General features: G+C 41.2%; 1 protein-coding gene across 10 annotated transcripts in view; it reads right to left on the reverse strand.

Annotated features, from left to right (window-relative positions):
* PATJ (PATJ crumbs cell polarity complex component) overlaps positions 1 to 17,455 on the reverse strand; it is a 154,519-nt gene that overhangs the window by 120,523 nt on the left and 16,541 nt on the right. For all 10 annotated transcript variants that reach the window (XM_075615970.1, XM_075615974.1, XM_075615973.1 and 7 more), the window contains exons 8-14: positions 15,906 to 16,127; positions 14,566 to 14,665; positions 10,350 to 10,438; positions 7,447 to 7,591; positions 6,590 to 6,712; positions 2,391 to 2,470; positions 1,183 to 1,239 (exon numbers count right to left, since the gene is read on the reverse strand). In XM_075615970.1, coding sequence (XP_075472085.1) covers positions 1,183 to 1,239; positions 2,391 to 2,470; positions 6,590 to 6,712; positions 7,447 to 7,591; positions 10,350 to 10,438; positions 14,566 to 14,665; positions 15,906 to 16,127 — 816 coding nt within the window. The remainder of the gene's footprint in view (positions 1 to 1,182; positions 1,240 to 2,390; positions 2,471 to 6,589; positions 6,713 to 7,446; positions 7,592 to 10,349; positions 10,439 to 14,565; positions 14,666 to 15,905; positions 16,128 to 17,455) is intronic.

The following is a 17,455-nucleotide window of genomic DNA, read 5'->3' on the forward strand; positions in this document are numbered from 1 at the left end:
CTTCAGCTATGCCCCCCCCCGAACATTTGGCTGCCACAGCAGGCTGCTCTCAGATGATCGCAGCTTCTCCCCACTCCCTTAGCTGCACAATGCCAGTGCGCTGCTAAATATTGTACTGTACTAATCACTAGCTCCCTGTGTAAGAGGAAGACTGGGACTGTATTCACCAGGGCGCCGGCATTAAGCAGCCGACTGAAGGGCGCGAGCAAAATCTCCCACCCACGGCTGCAGCATCCCTTCTGCAATGTGTGGCACTTGAAGTCGATCATGTTGCCCATCACTGCTCTAGAGTGAGATTTATATTTTAGTTATTTCAGCAAAGAGGGAATCATTAAAACCATTTGTATCCATCGCTCACCTATCCAAATATGATAATACAATAAAGTAGCATTAAAGTGTGCAATGATATTGTTATAAGCCTGTTGTAAGAGACAACTTTACATTGTATCATTTTTTTAGGCTAAATATACTTTGACAATTTATCTATTATCTCACATTCTGAAAAGAAAAATCTCACATTAGATTATTGGATTGGAAAAAAAGTGTCGGAAAACAGTCCATACTAAACCAATTTAGTAGTTTTTAGCCAAAAACTATTACTTTAGAGAAAGAAATCAAAAGGAGAGAGATTTACAAAAAATCTTTATATAAAATGATATGTAGAAAGTGAAAGGATATTTAAGTATGAGACCCTGCAGGCTCAGGCGCTTCCCATTGAACCTTCCATGTTGCACTTGTCCAGAACCAAACTCCAGAAGACTGGGTCAAGCCAACGACTCTGTATTAGCATTATATAATGAAGTATTCATAGCTATGGAGGCTGTCCACATCTGTCCAGTTTGTTTAATTGTGTAGCTATTTCTAAATCCTCGAATGGTCAGGAAGTCGTGTAACGCATGGGATGTAATGCCGGGCACAACACAAAAGGTTTCATCAGCAATGCCTGCTAGTCATCCAGGTGAATGCGCTATAAAGGGCCACAGTTACTAAGCAGTGCTACTCCACTAGACAACTTCCGTGCTGGAAGACCCCTTACAGCCCATTCCCTTGAATGGGCTTTAAGTGCCACATTTACCAAGCTATGCTGTAAGGTGGCGTACAGGGTAACTTAGCAAATAGGGCCCTTAATGTGATCAAAAGAGTAAAGCAAGCATATGGGCTCTTTTAAAATGCAATGCAGACCTTTGAGTATTTCTGCAACTCCGCGTCATCTGCAATCTTGGCATCCAAATCAACAACCTAAACGGTGAAATCAAAAGAAAGTGAAAATCAGGGAAGATACTGGGTCAATATTTAACATTTTACTAAGTATACGGAAAAGATATACTTGACTGAATAGTTAATAGTTAATCTTTTAATGGCTTAATGCACAAGTGAACGTGTCATTTCAAATCATATGAGACCTTGTAAATTAATTAATTTTATTGGGTTAACTTTATATTCACTAAATAAATAAAAATACACTGTTCCTCACTCCACTGATTTACAGAAACATCGGAACACCCCAACTACCCACAAAAAAATACACTTAAAGCAGCAAATGCGCTGATTGCCATCTTTCGCATTGTATTTGCTTATTTGGTTTAATAGACCTCTTATAGCCTTTTTCATTTTCTAAATCTGATACTTTCTTAACGAGACATTAGGGTTTAAAATGTCAGGTGCCTTGGAGATTAAAATGGGGCTCTCCCCCGAGCCCAGTGCAGTGTTAAAGGTTACCATGATAACCTCCGAAGCTAAAGAGATTAAGAAAATCATGATTTTTCATTTAAAAAAAAAAAAAAGAGAAGAAGAACCGCGGTTAATTTCCGCTCCGGGGACCCCTTGCATCCTGAGATACTTACCTTGGAAGGGAGTGCCAGTAGTAGTAGCCAAAAAGGGCCAGTTGGGGCTATCGATATGGTGGCTTAAAAGTCCCATGTCCTACGGACCAATAGGAAGCTGTGACGTCATACCTTGAAGCTTCCTATTGGCCCACAGGACATGTAAGAGATACAAGCACTCCCTTCCGAGGCAAGTATCTCGGGAAGCAGGGGTCCCCGCGGGCAAAATTAAAGCGGTTCAACATCGGAGACACCCCCTGCTTCTAACCTATGGCACATAAAAAAAAAAAAGTGTAGTGCTGCATTCCAGTGAATAAACCATCATTTTGCTTAATAAATCATTAGCAAATGTAACCAAGTCTTGCTCCAAATTTGTTTTAATGCTCAAGCGTTACCTGCTTTTCTATACAGGAAATAATGGAGTATTTGCATGTATAAAGCTAGTGTTATTTTTACACCAAAACAAGTGCATAATGCACCAAGGAAAAAGCCCACAAGTATCTTTCAGATGTACAAAACGTTGTGCGCTTCCATTAATTAGAACGACAGTATTTGTGCATTACATACCATAACAAGGTAATCTGGCCCAAGATGCTTTGCCCACTTGGATTGTAAAGCATCGTTCTGGGGAGAAGATGGTAAGGGACCTGGAAGAAGAGCGACTGTTACAATAGATGTCTGCTGAACACAATAGATTTGATTCAGACAATTGGAGAATCACAGATACAGATCGGTTTGTCACAAAAAGGCTCAGAGAGAAAATGTGCGTTTATCTACATCAGTTCTCAACTCCAGTCCTCAACACCTCCCAACAGTTCAGGTTACGGATATCCCTGCTACAGCACAAGTGGCTCAATCACCGGCTCGGTCTTCGATTGAGCCACCTGTGCTGAAGCTGGGATATCCTTAAAACCTGACCCGTTGGCGGGTCTTGAGGACTAGTTGAGCCCCCCCCCCCATCTCTACATAAACCCTGGGGGATCATTTTATTTAAGGTTTAAAAAAAAAGTCACATCGTAAACAGTTCATTCTTTCACAATATAACAATATATTCACAATATAACATGCCTATTTATAATACTATTGCAACAGCTAATTTTCTGCAGCTTCGACATGAATGTTCAGTGGTATTGTGATTCATATCACATAGATACCATGTGTAGATTAATTGGCAATACAGTTCATTATTTTTATTGCATAAGACAAATTACATCATAACCAAGCCTGGTTATTACAGATCATGTATGTGTGCTGTGAAACGGTTTAAATTGTATTTGGAAATGGCGTTTAAAAAAAAACAAACAAAAAAAACCCCCCAGCGTATTCTGGTGTGATTTAAGTGTTCATCGCTTTACAGCTGCACTATCCCCTTTGGGAAATAAACACCTGACAAGCCATCATTGTTATCAAGGGACCATATCAGTACAATGCAATCGTAGACATTGTTTATACATTTGGCAGGTATAAAGACTTGTCTGGTTTAATTAGGCCAGTGAGTAACATGAGCTCTAATATAAGCTCCAGTTCTAAACCAGTCTTCCGTGGGAGCTCAGCTATCTTGACATTTATATCTTTTCAGCTTTCTTACATGACTGTAATACTGCCTTGGTTGCATAAGTAAGACAATTTGACAGGGCTAGATGGCATAGAATGACTGGTTGTCCTGCATTTGACCTTAGTCGGAAGCTAAGCACAGATATAATGTTCCCACTTAAGTCATATTTAACTTATAAAAGCTGAAGCACTCTTTGCCATTTCAACAAGCAGTGGAATCAGATTTATTCTGCATATATACAGAATATATATAAAAAAAAATTTTTACTTCAATATTGTCAGAAGAACGAGGGATGCTCAAATCAATGTTGACACGGCCCATCTGTTCTCCCAGAACGAAATCATGAGTGCCCAAACGCATAACACACACCGACACAGTCCGTCATGCAATTGTTCTCTTAAAACCAATGGAGAGGATAGCCATCGCCACATAATATCATAGAACAAGCTTAGAAGTGTTTTGTACAAGTGGAGATTCAAATTGTGTACTAGGTAACCTTAAATAGGCTAGTTACTAGTAGGTTCTTCTTTGGGAAGAAAGAGCATTGAGATGGCGGTCTGCTATTAGAATCAAGTAACATCTGTAGGATTTGTGACGGCAGCTGCTACATCTCCACGGACTAATCAGAGTTCTTCCGTGGTTATGTTCGAACAATGATCCTGGTAAATACAATACGCATGATGCCCAAGAGTGGTAGCCGCTTAACAAACATAGCATTGCTATTAGTCATGCATTTCATATATTCAACCAGTAGTTTTTCATCTTTAAGAAATGTAGGACTACTTAAAATACATTGTGACTGAGTGGAACCCCTTAAAAATATATTGCAGCATTGTAAACCCCAGCCCACTTACCCTGTGAATACAAAACACTATTGCAGTAGTAAGGATGATATATATATATATTTTTTTAATTAAAGGCGCACAGAACACTGTTTGGGAACCACTGCAATTAGCGGTTACAACATTGTTACGAATGGATTAAAAATATGGATATTGTTTCAATGTTGGTATGAAGGAATGGTTTGTTTTGACTTTGGAGTAGAGAATGGCACAATGTATACAAACCTCTAACTGTTCCAACTCCCCCTCTCCCATTCACTGTGTCTCAAACAGATTACATTCTGCACGGTGTGAACGACACGCTCCCAATATATACAGAATTTGTTATTCAACGGTAACCGCAAAGTTATAATGGTACCAGGACCCACTTAAAATAAAATAGTTTTTTTTTTCCTTTGTAGAAGGTTTTTTTAATTTTATTTTTTTAAATAATAACCATAACTTTCGAGGGCAGCTCTAATACTGCTTAGTTGCGTCTTATTTCCTTTCAAGATATCAATGGCAACTGAACTCAGCATTTTTTTAAATGACTGTTGTGAGGGCTGTTATGGATGAGGGAACCGGGAGATTTTTAAACTATAGTTACCATGGATACGGTTCTGGGTCATAAGCTGCAGACTATATGAAAGTCAGATTCCCCCTGAAAAAAAACAAAACTTTGTTCTACACCAGGGGGGTGTGTGGCTGGGCGGGGGGGCAATTCCAGTCCTCAAAGGTCACGAACAGGTCAGGTTTGAAGAATATCCCTGCGTACGCACAAGTGGCTCAACCAGTGGCGCAGTCAAAGACTGAGCCACCTGTGCTGAAGCAGGGATATCCTGAAAATGTGACCCGTTAGTGGCCCTTGAGGACTGGAGTTGGCCGCCCCCCTGGTGTAGACACATGTAATAAATACATTGTGAAAGTATTATTGGATGCAAGATTTAAAAAAAAAAAAAAAAAAAAAAAAAAAAGGTACAAAAAGTGTTGGGGAAAAAAATAAGACCGGATTGTAAATAGTGGAGAATGACATAAAATACCTTAATCTTTAAGTGGTAGCGCTATATGATCACTTAGATTGTAAGCTCTTCGGGGCAGGGGTTTCCTTTCCTACTGTCTGATCTTATTTGTTGCACTTATTGCACTGTAATTCCCTGTACTGTATTGTCTCTCTTGTAAAACACCAAGTACAGCCGGAGGCGCTACTGTACGTATATAAATAAAGTTATACATCCTTTGGGAAACGTACAATTACTCTCAATTAAAAGCAGATCTGATTTGCGGAATCCCACTTCAAAAATGAACATGCAGCATTGCACAGTGATGCAGAGTATTGTTTCTGCAAATACATACACATACTCTAAATCACAAAAAAATGGCACCACACCAGATGAGAAGTTTGAGAACTTCAAATGGAGTAGCCAGCCGTTTAAATGTGGTATATGAATCCTGTGTGTATTTTCTTTTAATGGATAACTGTTGGAATATTTTTAGGGGAAGACATGATCCTGGATCGGAGTAAACATGTAAATAAAGACATTTGGGGATCTATGTACTAAGGCAAATTAGAAGCAAAACATATTTATGCCATGTCAATGTATCAAGGCGCTCCAATGTTGCTCCGCATGCCCCAGGTTCTCAGTAGGTGTTGGGGAAGAGTTACATGATGCACATATTGTAATGAGATGTATTTAATGTTGTTACACTCTGCGTCATTTCATTCTACGCCAACAAACCTTCCAAGTTCCAAGCGCGGTGAATTCTCTTCTGCAATCTGCATCAAGCGCAAGGAACGGTTTCTTACATGTCATGCAACTTAACAGTGCATCAAAACACACTTGGCTCGGGGTTAAGACATAGAACCCCTTCATTTTCACTTATCTGAGATCTGACGCCAAAAAACTGTTCATGGTCCCAAAGTCCAGCAAAGTATCCGGCCGCTCCTCCTTCCCTTACCGTGCACCTCACAACTGGAACAACCTACCGGAGACTCTCACAGCTGCCACCGGTCTAAGTTCTTTCTAAACCAAAGCTGTCTCACATTTTAATCTGGTCTGTAACTGTTACATACGCCCATAGTATATATTATCTCCTACTGTGCATGCAATGTAGTTATATATAATGTATACCCTGCTCACTTATGTAACTGTATTTGTAACCATGACATTTAACGCTATGCCCTGGACATACTTGAAAACGAAAAGGCAACTCAATGTATTATCTCCTGGTAGAATATTTTATAAATAAATAAATAAATGTTCCACTTTCCTCCAACACCTTCTCCACACTTAGCAATACCACAAATGTGTACATTTTATTAAAGAGATTCTAAATCATTTATAAACATTTGAATAAAGCGAAGATATGAACTCCCCGCAAATTCCCATTACCTAGCTTCATTTCGTTTTTATAGTTGTCTGCCTGCTCCTGGTTTTCTTCCTTGTCAGGGATCAGGTGGATTTCAGCCTCTGGTGATCTGGCAGGTAGCTGCGGCACTGGCACGGTCTGAATGGCTGCAGAATAAAAGTAGCATTTAGTCAAGCTCCAGATTTAGAGTGATAGAAAATAAATGCGTTACAAATTACAGAGTTAATTAAAAACTACAACAAAGAAATTAAAAAGAATTTTTAAAAAGAAAATCTTCTAACCAAACATTTGCTATTTACAAACTCTCTTACAGATAACGCAAACGAATGGAATACACTGCTTGCCATTGAGCTCAGCGTGCAACACACCCGCATGCTCGCCCCTTCTGAAGTGCGGCCTTTTGTGGCACAACAGGGATTGTACAATTTGATATTCGTCATTGAATCATGTCAGAAACAAACTAAACCTATACCTCTGTTAGGGCAGGTTACTAGACATTGATGTGTTGCGTCCCATCTCACAAGATAGCGTAAAAAAAAATAAAAGTTAAAAATGTAAGTAAAATACTACAAAAAAACAGCTATCCTGTAAAGTAGGGGTGGCCAACGCCGCTCCTCAAGGGCCCCCAACAGGTCAGGTTTTCAGGATATCACTACTTCAGCACAGGTGGCTCAATCAGTGACTCAGTAAGACAGCCATCTGTGCTGAAGCAGGGATCTCCTGACCTGTTGGTGGCCCTTCAGGACTGGAGTTGGCCACCCCCGATACAGTACCAAACATTACTCCTTGGGGTTTGCTCAACTCGTCAGTAGTACTGAATGCATCGACTGAGAAGGCAAGAAACCATCACGGTACGACTAATAACAAAGGGAAAAAATACCTCTATCCAGAGATCTTTCTATAGGAATTGAAGCAAAGGTTTTCTTCTTCTTCCGGGCCAGAGTGAGGTGGACAGTTTGCCCGGTATTTCGTAATGCCCCAACTACATCTTGATTTGAGAACCCCTGAAGGTTTACTCCATCAACCTGAAATGAGAGGAAGATTTTCTATCGGTACATTTTAAAAGAAAATAGAAAACAAACAAAATAAATACCCAACACTGGTTCCATTTTTTGCAACACTGAACTAGATGTAAAGCGGAAAAGGCTATAATTTTCCATTAGCCCAAAGAGTGTTATGGGCGATGGCAACATTTCATACTGATGTTAAGAGGCTTTTAAAACAAGGTTAAAACTTCATTTTTTCATAAACATATCGGACAATAATTTGGTTGTTCTCTTTACATTGTACAGATTGTAAATCGAACAGTTTCTCGATTCTAGCCAATCATTTCTGTTGTGGCTCCTTCAAAGAGCAGCTCGTACAGTGCTCAGAAAGAGAGCGTGACCATTAGTGCCAGGGAGCTCAACTCCAGTCCTCAAGATCCCCTCAACAGTTCATGTTTTAAGGATATCCCTGCTTCAGCACAAGTGTGCTGAAGCTGGGACATCCTGAAAACCTGACTTTGCGGGGAGATTCTTGAGGACTGGAGTTGAGCAGCACTGCATTAGAGCATCCCTTGTGACATCTTCAAGCAAGCGAGAAGCCCCACCAAGACTGAAAATAAGAACTTACCCCCTCTTGTTCTGGAGGGATTGTTATTTTGTGTAGGTACAGTCAGTGACAAATTACATAAACAGACTGGCATACAAAGAAGGACAAACACGCACAGATACAATAGGTAACGAGGACCCTGCTCAGAAGTGCTTAATCTACAAATAAAAGGTAAAGGGGCTGCTCATTGTGGGACGGAGTATGCCTCAGGATTAAATATGGTCCAGCCACCCAGCTGGTCCTATTACGGTTTGGGGGCATTAGATAGCGTGGAGTCTGGTCCAGCCGCACAGCTGGTCCTATTACGGTTTGGAGGCATTAGATAGCGTGGAGTCTGGTCCAGCTGCACAGCTGGTACCAATAGTGTTGGTGGATTTTAGGAGTATGCCAGATAGGTTTCCTTAAAAAGAGGATTTTTCAGGCAGTTTTTGAATGTCTGAAAGCTGGGGGAGACTCTGATGGTGGGTGGTAAAGATATCCAGAGAGAGGGGGCAGCACGGGAGAAGTCTTGTAGGAGGGAGTGAGAGGAGGTAATTAGGCAGGAGGAGAAGCAGATGTCGTGGGCAGAATGGAAGGAGCATTTAAGGATATATTTGGGGAGGAGGCAGTTTAGTTGCGAGTTTTGAAAGTCAGAACTAGGGTTTTTTAATGTAATTCTACTGGATATGGGAAGCTTGTGTATGGATTTTCGTAGTGGAGCAGCAGAGGTGGAATGGTGAGTGAGGAAGAGGAGATTGGCAGCAGCATTTAGAATGGATTAAAGTTGGGACAGGCGGACGAGGAGAATGTCAATTAGGCGAAGGTTGCAGTAGTAAAGGTGGGACAGGATAAGGGAGTTAGGATTTTAGTAGCATTAGGAGGGATGTATGTTACTCCCTTTTCTCAGAGGTGGAGGCGGTAGGACTTAATGAGGGCTTAAATGTGCGGAATGAAGGAGAGGGCAGTATCAAAGAAAACCCCTAGGCAGTGAGTTTTGGGTGTCTATGAGATTGTGGTATTATTGACTGAGAGAGTTTGGGTGCAGGTGTGACAGTGGAAGGGGTAAAAGATTATTAATTCGGGTTTGGACATGTTACGCTTCAGGTAACGATGGGACATCCAGGAGGAGACTGCAGAGGCACAGGTAGTGGCAATGTCAGGGGAGGAGACGTAGATTTGGGAATCAGCATAGAGATGATACTGATTGCATTAGTTTAACAAGAGAAGGAGGTGGTGTAGCGTGAGAAGAGCAGAGAGCCAAGGACAGAGCCTTGTAGAACCTCGACAGAATAAGGGAGTGAAGAGAAGACACCAGAGAAGGAAATACCAAAAGAGCGGTTGGATAGGTACGACTTGAACTAAAAGAGGGCTGTGTGACAGAGGCCAATGGAGTGAAGGGTGTGCAGGAGAAGGGGGTGATCGACCGTATTGAAGGCCGCAGACAGATCCATGAGAATTAGTAAGGAGAAGTGACCCTTAGACTCCGCTATGAGTGGGTCATTGCCCACTTTTGTCAGTTGAGTCTTCGTGGAGTGTTGAGGGTAGAAACCAGATTGGAAAGAGTCAAGCAGGGAGTTGGAGGAGATAAAACGAGTCAAGCGGTTGTATATAAAAGTCACTCAAGTAGCTTGGCGGCAAAGGGGAGAAGAGAGATAGACAGGGCCGCCAACAGAAATCATGCGGCCCAGGACAAATGAAAGAAGCAGGGCCAAATAGTCGGGAGAGGAAGGTGTGATGCGATGAGTACGTGCCAGCAAGTATTGGGAGAGACAGCGGTAGATGAAAGTGGGGCATGGTGGGTTCAATGATGCAGGCTTCCACGTGTAGAATATTAGTGTGGAGAAGTGAGCTCACCGTAAGCCCTCCAGTAATATCCCTCACGCAGACTCCTGTCTTCCTCTGGTTTAGGGATTACATTTCTCTGTCCCCTGCAGGAGTTTCCCAACATCTTAAATGCTTCCACTGAAGAAGCGATCCCTAGAACACTACACATACCCTTCCTTTCGGGCACCAATCTTTCATAGAGAGCCATCAACACCACACAGGCGTTACATGTGCTATATAAGAGGACAGCACCTTTTACATTAAAACTCACTGGCAGCTAAGAAAGAGCAGCATGTGGCAGCTTACTAAAGACTTTTACATATTCATTGTATACACATTACAAAATATGGATAATTAAGGATATATGATCTGAGATGTTGTACTCACGGCTATTATTCTGTCTTGAACTTGAATGCATTTGCTCTGATCAGCTGCGCTACCAGGTATTATACCTTTTACAAAAATGCCTGAAGAATCTGTTAAAAGAAGGACATTGGTCGTTTTACAAGGAGAATTCCCATAGGTGAATAAGTTAGTTAGTAAATAAAATGCACGATGAACACAGTTTCTGCCATGTGGAGATGAAGGTTGGTTACAGGTCAGGGACAGACAGGACACACTCCGTCATGCAGTGGTAAATAGCATGGGATACAGGGGTGCAGCAAAGGAAGGTAGTAAAGGGCGGTACCTGGGACAGGACAAGTGTCTCAAGAAACAGGCGACAGCGACAGGTGAGAACCCGCGTACCTGCGCTTATCTGTGGGGTCTGGTGCATCACCGTGGAGAGAAAAACACAAAAAACAACACGCACAAAAAAAAAGACAGAAGGATAGTGCATATTTTATCATTTACGTGAAAAAAAGAGAAAAAAACACAGGAAACAGAGTTTTAAGTAGGGGGGGGGGGGTAAATAGGCATCTACTGTACATATATCTTGGCTTTTCCTTTATGAGTGTAAAGGAGCAATCCATGCAATCCAGTATCCTACGTGTATTTTTATTTTTTTAATAAATGTACTACTTTTTTTTTTTATTTTAAAATTCAATTATTAATGCCATTTTTAATGCGTTTTAATATACTGAGCATCCTCTGATTTCTATAGCAGGCTTTAGCCCACCTCCCCAGCAGTGCAAGATCTTTGTAACACTTTCCTGTTTGTGATAATTTGTTGCCAATATTCCCAGCAGTGTGAGCTGCAAACTGTAACAATAGATCATGTTACCCTGGTAATATAAGAATACATTGTAGCTGCTGAGTTACACTGACTGAAGGATTGATTTGAAATAGAAAGGCAGCCATTTAGTGAAAGTGGAAAAATATAAAGCGCAATAGAGTGCTAGATATCGTTTACTGCACAGAGCTTATGGTGTTTTAGTTTTGCGCTTCTCTATATCACGTATTGCTGTTTGTTTCTAGTTTAGAAGCGGCATTATTAATTAACAAAATTGTCACTATATTTTTTGCACTGTTGATATGTTTTATTGTCAGATATCGTTTATTTAAAGCTGCACAGAGAAGCTTATTTTGTTTTAGTTTTTTTGCTTCTCTATATCACTTATAGCCATTTAGTGAACCCTGGGAGACAGGATTTTGCTGATCGATCACGGGAAAACCATTGATTGACAGCTTAAGTAAATTTGTTTTCAATAAAGCTAACCAAATGCTGCATATATAATAATAATAATAATAATAATAATAAAAAAGAAAGGTTTTTTTTCCCCATTAAGCTGCTTAAATTGCCTCTTTAAGATCTTAATCTTTCAAATAATGGTTTAAAAAAAATGTATGTTTGCGCAATTGCCGTAGCTCTAAAGGTGGCCTTGGCTTAAGCAAGCAGTTATCGTTTCTACCGGTTCTAGTAATAATTTAAGTCTGTGAAGGATATGGGTATTTTACTAGTCTGGCTTTTATTGCACCTTAGGAGTTGCTAACCTTTTGCGATGTGTCCAAAGATATTAGCATGTACTAACCTACCCAAGGCGTTTAGGTAAGTGGCACGGCTTATTCGCGGAATAGACAGACATGTCCAACTTCACCGACTGGTGAAGACTGCAGTGCATTATATGGTTACATGTAAAGGTAGATTGTGGTGGATTGCTCCTTTAAACATGTAACTTTACCACCTAATACAATATATTTTTTATAATGAATAGGTAATTAATGGGCGACTGTATAGGTTGCATTCCTTCCAAAAAGAGACTATATCCCTGTTCATATTCAGCAGACTGTGAGACACACAGACTCAGATTCATTAACTTTGTTAAATGTGAGTTAATAGCGGTACCATAAAAAATAATTATGGTTGCACTTTACAATTTAACAAGTATTGCCTAATTCACCAAGTATTTATTTTTAAATTGATTGCAATAAGAAAAATGCATTAACGTTTGTGGTATATAACTCAAGCAACAAAATAAGTGTTAACTCGTAGAAATCTGTGTTAAGCAAAGTGATGTGGAAGATAGATACCATACTGTGGGTTATTCAGGGGTGCGCAAACTTTCCTCCCTGCGCCCTCATGCCTGCTTTCTCCCCCCCCCCCCCTGCCCCGGCGTCAAATGACGCGTCTCTGAAAGCCAAGGTAAATGAATTTATTGAGGCCTTGCGCTATCCCCAGCCTTTACTTTAAATGCCTTTGGGAAAGCGCGGGGCCTCTGCAACTACCGCGCCCCCCCCCCCCCCCCCACCACCCCCTGAAATTCCCACACCCCCCCGGCCCTCAGCTTGTCAGTTTGCGCACCCCTGGGTTATGTAATATAATTTCTTACAAAACCCTATGGCAGGAAATTATTTTACCTCTAATTCCTGACGCAACCAATGCATTGCAAAGGAATGCTGCAGGCACCCAAGGGAATAACATGCCACTACAATAAATAAACCAAATCAAAACATACATACAGTATGTTATTATTAACCCCTTCGTAGCCCAAGTGGTCCGACCGTCACGGGTAACCAATGGCATACCAAAGTAGCTAATAAAGCACTGCTTGCAATTCCTTACCCACCCCTTGGGCAAACAAGGGACAAATCCCATTCACAAGGCACCTACCCCATCACCCACCCCAACATATCCAGCACCCTCCTCTATAACGACACCTACCCCATCACTCACCCCAACATATCCAGCACCCTCCTCTCTATAACGGCACCTACCCCATCACCCACCCCAACATATCCAGCACCCTCCTCTATAACGACACCTACCCCATCACTCACCCCAACATATCCAGCACCCTCCTCTCTATAACGGCACCTACCCCATCACCCACCCCAACATATCCAGCACCCTCCTCTATAACGACACCTACCCCATCACTCACCCCAACATATCCAGCACCCTCCTCTATAACGGCACCTACCCCATCACTCACCCCAACATATCCAGCACCCCCCTCTATAACGGCACCTACCCCATCACCCACCCCAACATATCCAGCACCCTCCTCTATAACGACACCTAGCCCATCACTCACCCCAACATATCCAGCACCCTCCTCTCTATAACGGCACCTACCCCATCCCCCACCCCAACATATCCAGCACCCTCCTCTATAACGGCACCTACCCCATCACTCACCCCAACATATCCAGCACCCCCCTCTATAACGGCACCTACCCCATCACCCACCCCAACATATCCAGCACCCTCCTCTCTATAACGGCACCTACCCCATCACCCACCCCAACATATCCAGCACCCTCCTCTAGAACAGCACCTACCCCATCACTCACCCCAACATATCCAGCACCCTCCTCTCTATAATGGCACCTACCCCACTCACCCCAACATATCCAGCACCCTCCTCTATAACGGCACCTACCCCATCACACCCCAACATATCCAGCACCCTCCTCTATAACGGCACCTACCCCATCACTCACCCCAACATATCCAGCACCCTCATCCTCTATAAGGTTGCTGGGGCTGGATGCTTCATTGTGGTTCTCTTATAGCCCTGTTATCTAAAAGCAGGGTAATAGGGCTGTACCCCAAAAAGTAACGATGCAATAAAAAATTAATTTTAAAAATGATGTATTTCAATATACATTAGGTGGTCATTAAGCGTTACGGGTGCCAATAAATCTACCTAGGTTACACCTGAGGGCACCTAAACAGCCTCACTGTCACTCAACGGGGTAAGAACCACTTAATGTATATTTATATAATGCTACGTATGTTATGCTTGTAACAAGTTTCTTTAGTGTCACTGTATCCACTATTGTACAGTAGGCGGTCTAATCTCATCTTGCCCAAGTCTGTAGTGCCCATTATATACATAGGCCCAACGTCAGCCCGGAGTAGGTGATGTAAATTGGTGTTAATTTTGGCAGCAATCCAACATCTCCAGTGATCAGACCTTCGTAAACAGCATGTTAAATGCTCAGGATTAATTAGCCCGTACATTTTTTATTTGCATGCTGTTTTGCAATAAAAGGGGCAGTGAAATATTGCTGGTTTAAAAATCCTGCTATCGCTGCATTACAGCTTGTGACGCGCCTTTTAAGACACAGGTTGATACCAGTCCTTAATCTGAACTGCAGACTCTGCACCTTGCAACTGTGAGAAAGCCACAATGTCATAATTCACCCTTGTAAGCCTCACCTCCATTAAAAGCTCCGGCATATCCAACTATTGTTATTCCAAGGCTTTGGCCTTCCTTTTTCGTAAGTTCAACATCGTACACATCGTTATCAGCGGTTTCCTAAAAATAAATAATATGGCTCGAACACATTGATGCTACTGTATATTGCAACACACTACAGTATATGCAGTGTGTCTCAGGCTCATTTCTGCAGTGAACAGATCCCTAATATAGTACACAATATGCAGTGAGAAACAGGAGATATATATATATATATATAATCTAAAAGGAAATGTTAACAGACATTCACCTATGTTTATATCCAGACATTTTAAGTTATCGCTATTTATACTCTGTCTACTGTATGTGTAATACTCACTTTTTTTTATATACCATTATGAAAGTCAGAGAAATCATGTACAGTGTATTACACGGATTCAATCTTTAGGCTGCAATACATTTTTTTTTTTTTCCTTAAGAAATAACTCAATGTCATTTGCTACCATATTAAAACGAATGGAGGAACAAAAAAAATAGAAAGAAAAAAAAAAAGTAAGAATCATAGTGACAACATATTTGGTAATAGGTGATAAAATAAAAAAAAGAAGCCTTTCCTATTATAAATTTAGCATTACATGGCGCTCCCTGCTAGAGACGTGTCAAGCTTTCACTTGCTTACTTCACCTATTTTGAATCAGCGAAGGAATTCGCTTCAATGCAAACGTTTGTGGTAAATTTGATTAACACTGAAAAGTCAACAGGCATTGCATTTTCAATTACTTTCTCTTTCTAAAATCTATTTATCTCGTAAAAAAAAACAAAAAAACAACAACACCCATTTTTTAAAGTTGCAGTGCTGCCATTTTGCCACTTTATAAAAGCAGAAATAGCCATTTTTTGTAGTGCCGATTTTGGTAAAGCGTTCGAACTTGCAGCGCAGCGATTCGACAGGTTCACACCTCTCCTAATTGGAGTTCCACTGGGAGAAGGAAGGAAGGGAAAGGAAGGAAAGAAGGAAGGAAGGGAAAGGAAGGAAGGAAGGGAAGGGAAGGAAAGGAAGGAAGGAAAGGAGGAAGGAAAGAAAGGAAAGAAAGAAGGAAAGAAAGAAGGAACGAAAGAAGGAAAGAAAGAAGGAACGAAAGAAAGAAGGAAAGAAGGAAAGAAAGAATTGTTGAATAGAATTAACTGAAAACACCATGTCCATTTCAGAAGCTATTCAACATTTGACATGGAGTTGTATGCATATTTACCAAATACAGGTTTTTCATTTCCACCCAGCAAGGTGGCATGTCTGCCCAAAATTATTAGGTTCATAATTCATACAAAGAATAAAAGGGTTGAGCATTTTCCTGGTACTCACAGCGTTATTACTTTTGACTTCCATAGGAGGTAAGGATCCAACGGGCAAGGTTGCGGGTGCGGGAGGCTTCGTGGAGGTTTTTCCAACCGGATCCCTGGCTATTACCATCCTAACTGAATTGCCACAGTTTCTCAAAACTTGAGCCACTTGGTCACTTGCCATTCCTTGGACATTGGTGTCTTCAATTTGTAAGATGTGATCTCCTGTCCTTAATCTTCCGTCCTATTCGCGTGACGCATGAAAATTTGAAAACCTTGGCATAAAGCATCCACATTTTTTTTTTTTTAATATCCGAATGAACCGTTACAAGGCAAAAATATATCATGAATGTTACATAAGGGAACATGCAATAAGAGTGGTTTAAAAAAAATGCTAGATTCTTAAGAATGATATCCCAAGTGATTTACACTAACCGCGCTTTAAACGAAGACGACATACCTTGCAGCGGCATTATTTTTATATCTACAAAAAACAGAATCTACAGAACTAGGGTCTTCCGTTTAACGGAAAATGCATGTAGACAAAAAAGGTCAAACATTAAAACTAGAAAAAAATAACAGTGTTACAAACAAAGACATCCTTCCAAATGACCTAGGTCAGGGGTTCAATCAGAGTGCAGAAGCTGGGATGTCCTTAAAAACCTGACCTGTTGGGGGATTTTTTATTTCATAATCAGTGTTTCATAAATCAGCCAGTGTTTCTGGCCCCATTTGTGAAGTCGTACGGCCACCGTCCAAGCTTCACGCCAACAGGATGCTGCAAAGCCATCATCAGCGCATGACATTGTGGGTTCTGATTGGATGACCCCAGCGGCCATCTTTGACTTTACTTTTATTTTACTGGCACACAAACTTTGTTGCCAGTAAAATGAAAATAAAAAAACGTCAAAGAAACGATGGCTGCAAGGTTCATCCAATGCCATGCTTGGACGACATTGCTGCTTCCCATTGGCTCGGAGTCAAGCTTGGATGGTAGACATTGATTTCCCAAATGGGACTAGGATCCAACCATATAAAACACATTTGCCATGGCAACCAAGGCCCCGCCCCGAGTTAAAAATATATCATGGTTCGGCTCTAAGGGACTCTTGGACCTATAAGATATTTTCCCATGCTGGAAGACTCTCTATGGCCCCTTCACTGGAACCCTTCTTATAGACTAGCACTACCTAGTCAATATGGGCCAATACACCTCTCTGCAGCCTGTCCAGAAATTCACCCAACGGCAGTCGGCGCAAGGGAAGGTAAAATATATCTGCCGTCATTTGGTTTGTGCGTGTTTCCTCAACATATGGAAGTGGGGTAAAATAACCGAAGCCATATAAGCATTCACCATTTCATACCAGAATTAATTTTACTCAAGTTCAGGCAAACTAGGCCTGGTTTGCTCATCAACATATCAGTTTCATAATCACGTTCCAATTTTTTATTGCATGCAGTCTGCAGCTGCCTAAATGCTTTATCTTCTGTGCTAAAACGATATATTTATTTTAGCAATTAACCAGCCATAAACCTCCTTAAATTCTAGAAAAGGGCCTCTTACCCCATATA

Source organism: Ascaphus truei, chromosome 10 (assembly GCF_040206685.1).
Source record: "Ascaphus truei isolate aAscTru1 chromosome 10, aAscTru1.hap1, whole genome shotgun sequence".
NCBI classification, from domain to species: Eukaryota; Metazoa; Chordata; class Amphibia; order Anura; family Ascaphidae; genus Ascaphus; species Ascaphus truei.